Source organism: Apium graveolens, chromosome 4, assembly GCF_009905375.1.
Source record: "Apium graveolens cultivar Ventura chromosome 4, ASM990537v1, whole genome shotgun sequence".
Classification (NCBI taxonomy): Eukaryota; Viridiplantae; Streptophyta; class Magnoliopsida; order Apiales; family Apiaceae; genus Apium; species Apium graveolens.
In genome coordinates, this window is record NC_133650.1 from 260,022,347 (window position 1) to 260,027,701 (window position 5,355).

General features: G+C 44.6%; 1 protein-coding gene across 1 annotated transcript; it reads right to left on the reverse strand.

Moving 5' to 3' along the window:
* Positions 1-1,115: 1,115 nt before the first annotated feature.
* LOC141719566 (uncharacterized) lies at positions 1,116-3,788 on the reverse strand. Its single transcript, XM_074521943.1, has 2 exons — positions 2,500-3,788; positions 1,116-2,280 (listed from the first exon to the last, which is right to left on the reverse strand). Exons 1-2 carry the CDS (start codon positions 3,786-3,788, stop codon positions 1,116-1,118), a joined length of 2,454 nt encoding a protein of 817 aa, XP_074378044.1.
* Between the last annotated feature and the right edge of the window lie 1,567 nt (positions 3,789-5,355).

Genomic DNA, 5,355 nt, shown 5'->3' on the forward strand with positions numbered 1-5,355 from the left:
AGCCCACTTCAATATGAAGCATTGCCTCTGTTCCATAAGCTAGGTTGAATGGAGTTTCTCTGGTTCTTGTCCTTGGGCTTGTCCTGTAGGACCAAAGTACACTTTGTAGTTCTTCTAGCCATTTGCTTTTGCTTTCTTTGAGTCTTTTTTCGATACCTCGAAGCAGGATTCTGTTAGTTACTTCTACTTGGCCATTTCCTTGGGGATATGCCACTGATGATTTTTTGTGCTTGATCCCGCGCTCCAGAAGGTAGGACTCGAACTCTGATCCAATGAATTGGGGTCCATTGTCTGATACTAGGACTCGTGGTATCCCGAACCTCATCAAAATATTGTCCATAAACTTTATGCAGTCTTGTTGATTGATTGTCCTCATTGCTTTTGCTTCCACCCATTTTGTCATGTAATCAATAGAGACTAGAGGTCTCCTTTGGCCCGGGGGAAGGGTCCCATAATGTCGATACCCCAAATAGTGAAGGGGATAGGTGACAGGACTGAGGATGGTAGGACTGGGCTGATCCGGGACACATTGCTGAAAAGCTGGCATTCCTTGCACTTCTTGACAAATTCTATTGCATCCTGATGAATAGTTGGCCAGTAGTAGCCTTGTCTTATAATATTATGAGCTAGGGCCTTTGCGGACATGTGGTCTCCGCATATCCCTTCATGCACTTCTGCTAAACAATACTTTGCTTCTTTTGGGCCAATACATTTTAGGATAGGAGATGAGAAGGTCCTGCGGTAGAGTATTCCTTCTTCGAGGAAGAACTTTGCTGCTTTTGCTTTCAGTCTTTGAGCTTTTCATTTGTCTTCTGGGAGTTATCCATTCTCCAAGTATTTGATGAAGGGAGTCATCCAGTTGTGGTTGCTTTCGATCTCAAAGACCTCTCCATATTCAATGGATAGTTTGAGGAGTTCTTCGAAATAAACTGAGCAGTCTAGATCTGATGAGTCCCGTACTAATTTGGATAGGATATCTGCTTCTTCATTTTCTTCTCGACATATCTGAATCACTTGATGGCTTGGTATTGAAGCTAAGTAGCTCTGAACCAGTGCTTGGTACTTTGCCAGAGTGGGGTCCTTTACTATGTATTCTCCATTTGTTTGCTTGACCACTATCTGGGAGTCGCTGTAGATTTTATGTTCTTAACCCTTAGAGTCCTGGAGAGCTTTAGTCCTGCAATTAATGCCTCATATTCTGCTCGATTGTTTGTTGCGGGGAAGCCGAAAGATATAGATGTCTGAATCTTGAATCCTTCTGGACTTTTGAGTATGAGTCCGGCTCCCGACCTCTTGCTTGTTGAAGAACCATCTACCTTTAAGGTCCAGGCTCCCAGACCTATATCTTTTTTTGGCTCCTGATCCATATTCATTGATTCTGGTTCTTCTTCTGGGAAGTTGCATTCGATTATGAAATCTGCAAGTGCTTGAGCTTTGATGGCAGTCCTGGGAATGAAGCTTAAATTGAACTGGCTCAACTCCATAGCCCAATTGACAAGTCTTCCCGAGACATCTGGTTTGTGAATTATTTTCCTTAGTGGTTGGTTTGTCACTACTCTGATTTCCCTCCCTTGGAAGTTGTGCCTGAGTTTTCTTGAAGTTGTGACTAAGGCAAAAACGAACTTCTCCAATCTTGGATATCTTGTTTCTGCATCTTTTAATACTTGGCTTACATAGTAGACTGGTTGATGTGTTCCCTTTTCCTCCCTGATTAGGGCAGCTCCTACAGCTTGTGCTTCTGCTGACAAGTATAAGGAGAGAGGCTCTCCTGGTTGAGCTTTAGTTAGGACTGGTGGCTGAGAGAGGTAGTACTTGATTTCTTCGAATGCCTTTTGGCACTCTGGATTCCAGTTTACTTCTTTCCTGTTGGTTGCTCCTTTGAGTAAATCAAAGAATGGTAGGCACCTCTCTGCTAGTTTTGAGATAAATCTCATGAGTGCTGCTAGGGATCCTGCTAGCTTTTGCACATCTTTTTGAGTCCTGGGAGCTTTCATCTCCTGGATAGCTTTTATTTTCTCCGGATTGGCTTTTATGCCTCTGTTGCTGATCATGAATCCTAGAAACTTGCCTGCTCCTACTCCGAAGGTGCATTTCTCTGGATTTAGTTTGAGTTGGTTCTTCCTTAGGTTGTCAAAACACTCCTTCAGGTCTTTCACATGTCCTGGTATGGTTGTTGATTTGGAAATCATGTCATCGATATAGCACTCCAAGTTCCTCCCAATCTGGGATTTGAATATCTTGTTCATGGCTCTTTGGTAAGTGGATCCTGCGCTGGTAAGTCTGAAGGGTAGCATCACATAAACATAGACTACTCTGTGAGTTATGAATGCTGTCTTGGGGATGTCCTTCGGGTTCATCTTTATCTGGTTGTATCCGGAGAAGGCGTCCATGAAACTTAGCATGATGTGTCCGGAGGTGGCATCTATCAGTTGATCAATATTTGGGAGAGGGTACGGGTCCTTCGGGCATGCATCGTTCAGATCAGTGTAGTCCACACACATTCTCCATTTGTCGGTGGACTTCTTCACCATGACCACATTAGCTAGCCACTCCGGATATTTTATTTCTTTGATTATTCCTGCTTTGAGTAGTTTTTCCACTTCTTCGTCAATGGCTTTTTGTCTCTCCGGAGCAAAGTTTCTTCTTTTCTGCTTTACTGGTTTTCTGTTGGGGTTGACATCCAAGCTGTGCATTGCTATGGACTCATGTAATCCTGGCATGTCTCTTGGACTCCAGGTAAAAAGATCTCTGTACTCCCGGAGCAAGGACACCAATCTCTCCTTGAAGGGCTCCTCGAGTCCTGACCCAACTTTAACTTTTTTGCTAGAATTACTTTCATCTACCTGGACTTCTTCTATTTCGACTGCAACTTCAATTTTTGCTTGCTCTTTGTTTGAAACCATTTGATGAATTCGGGCTTCAGAGTTCTTCTTCAGATAGAAGTTTGCTTGTTCAGATTCTTTGGTTGCTTGCATGGTAGGACTAGCTTGGTCTGGGACTTGATTTTCCTTGTCCACTACCATGACTTGGTTGCTTTCCAGTCCTTCTGGACTTGTTTTGTTTGCTTCTTCCCTTGTCCGGGGTCGGTGCTTCTTCATGCTTTGTTGCTTGCGAAGGACCGTAGCCTTCCTTTTGTTATCTTGATGGGTTTCTGCCATAACTAACCCCTGGTTGTAGCATGTTTCGGCAACTCCATAATCTCCTTTTATGTCTCCGACTCCTGTCGGGATTGGGAACTTGATCTTGAGATGGGAGATTGAAGTTATTGCTTGCATCATGGTTAGAGCTGATCTGCCAATGATTCCGTTGTATGAAGAAGGAGCGTTGATCACATAAAACTTGATGACATGAGTCACTTGGTTAGGAGCAGATCCAAAAATGACTGGCAAATATAGAGTTCCTTGGATCGGGACTAAGTTGTGGCTGAAGCCATAGAGTGGGTCCTCCCGGCATTCATTAGAGCAGACGCTCCCTAACTGCATTCTATCCACTGTGTGCTTGAAGAGAATATTTACCGAGGACCCATTGTCTATGAGCATTCTTCTTACTTCGTTATCAAAGATGTCCAGGGTGACAACCAAAGCTGCATTGTGATGAGGGTTGACTCCTTCATAGTCCTTGCTGCTGAAGGATATCACCAGGTCTGGGAGTGATTGGATTGAGAGCACTTCTTCGCTGAAGTCCGGGCTCCGGGGTGGGGAGTAGGATCCACCTAGGACCACATTGACTACATTCTTTCCTCTCTTCTGCGCTTCCCCTCTGTTGTCCCGGACTAAGTACTTGTTCATGTTCCCCTTCTTCACTTGGTCCTCAATGAAGTACTTGAGTAATTAGCATTTCTCAGTCTTGTGGTCATGGGTCTCGTGGTAATCACACTGCCTATTGTAAGGCCTGCTCTCCGGAGGAGTTTGCATTGGTTTCAGAGGATAATAGAAAGGCTTGTCTTTTACCTCTTTCAAGATTTCCTCCCGGGTCATGTTGAGGGGAGTCCAGTCCGGCTCCTGCTTCGGCTCTCGGGGTTGTTTCGCGGGTCCTGGGTCACTACTCGACTCCTTCTTAGGACCAAGTCTCTGGAAAACCGGAGTAGTTTGTCTTTCTTGGCTTTGGTTGCTTTGTTTGAATTTCTTATCCTGATGGTAACCCCCTTTCGGTCGGTCATCAGTGTTTTTACTCCTGGATCCCCCATTCTGGGTCATCCTCATTGCCTGGAGCACATCTTTTTCCTTAATGAATCTGGTAGCCATAGAGTAAGCTGCTTCCAGGCTTTGCGGCTCTTTATTGATAAGCTCCACTATATATCTCTCATTGTGCTCTGGGTCCAAGTTTCTTCTGAAAATGCTTAAAGCTTCCCTCTCATCCAAACTTGAAACTTTATTGATTGCTTCCTAGAACCGGCGCATGTATGCAGAGAGGGACTCATTGTCATGCTGCCGGATTGTCTCCAGGTGACACATGTGCATTTCGTGCATTTTGTTTGCCCAAAATCTCCGAAGGAAAGAGGCTCAAAATTCTTTCCAAGAGTGGATGCTGCGGGAGGGGATTCTGCTGAACCATCTCTGGGCCCCTCCCTTAAGAGTTGAAGCGAAGAACCTTGATTTCGTCAAGTCATTGTAATAATATATCTGCGTTATCTGCTCAAAGTAGTTCAGGTGTTCCTCCGGGTCTCCTAGGCCATCAAAGGAGTCAAATTTGTAATGTTTCAAGTTCCGCTGCCGGGGAATGGCTTCCAAGGAGTGACTGAAAGGAGTTAATGTTTCTCCAATCTCTACTCCTGAGTCTCTTTCCATCTTTCTCTGCAATTCATAGATCATATCTTTTAGGTCCTTCTGCCTCTCTTCTTCTTCATCATCTGAGATTAGATTCGGAGTAGGGTCTCTCCGGGTTCTCTTGCTCCTGGACTTGGCCAGTAGCTTTTCTTCTTCTAGCTGCATTCTTTTTTGGATCTTTAGCTCAAGCTTTTCTTTTTCTTCTTTCTTGATTTGCTCCCAGACCTCTTCCAATTTTCTCTGCTTAACAGCTTCTACTTCTTTCTTTCTTTTGTCCTTTTTGCTTTTCTTCCCTTTGGCTCCAATTCGGTCAAACACAGATCTCTTCAATTGCTGGGAGTCCCCGGATTCCTCTGGTTCCTCCTCTAGTTCGACTTCTTCTTAGAGCCGGGTCTGCTCCTGCCTGTATAGTCTGATTGCTTCTGCTAGTTCATCGCTTGTAAGGTTGGCCATGTGCTCTTCGGCTACTGGAACATTTGTGCTCTTCTGCCTGTATGCCTGGAACATTTGGAACATTTATTCTACTAATTGAGCTCTATGAGGGTCCTGGCATCCCTGGTGTTTACGATTCTCTCCACTACAGGAGTGT

Coding starts and splice junctions, on each gene's coding strand:
- LOC141719566 (XM_074521943.1), bottom strand. CDS start 3,788: ATGAACAAGTACTTAGTCCGGGACAACAGAGGGGAAGCGCAGAAGAGA. Junction 2,281..2,499: donor TCCACCGACAAATGGAGAAT/GTGTGTGGACTA, acceptor GCTACCCTTCAG/ACTTACCAGCGCAGGATCCA.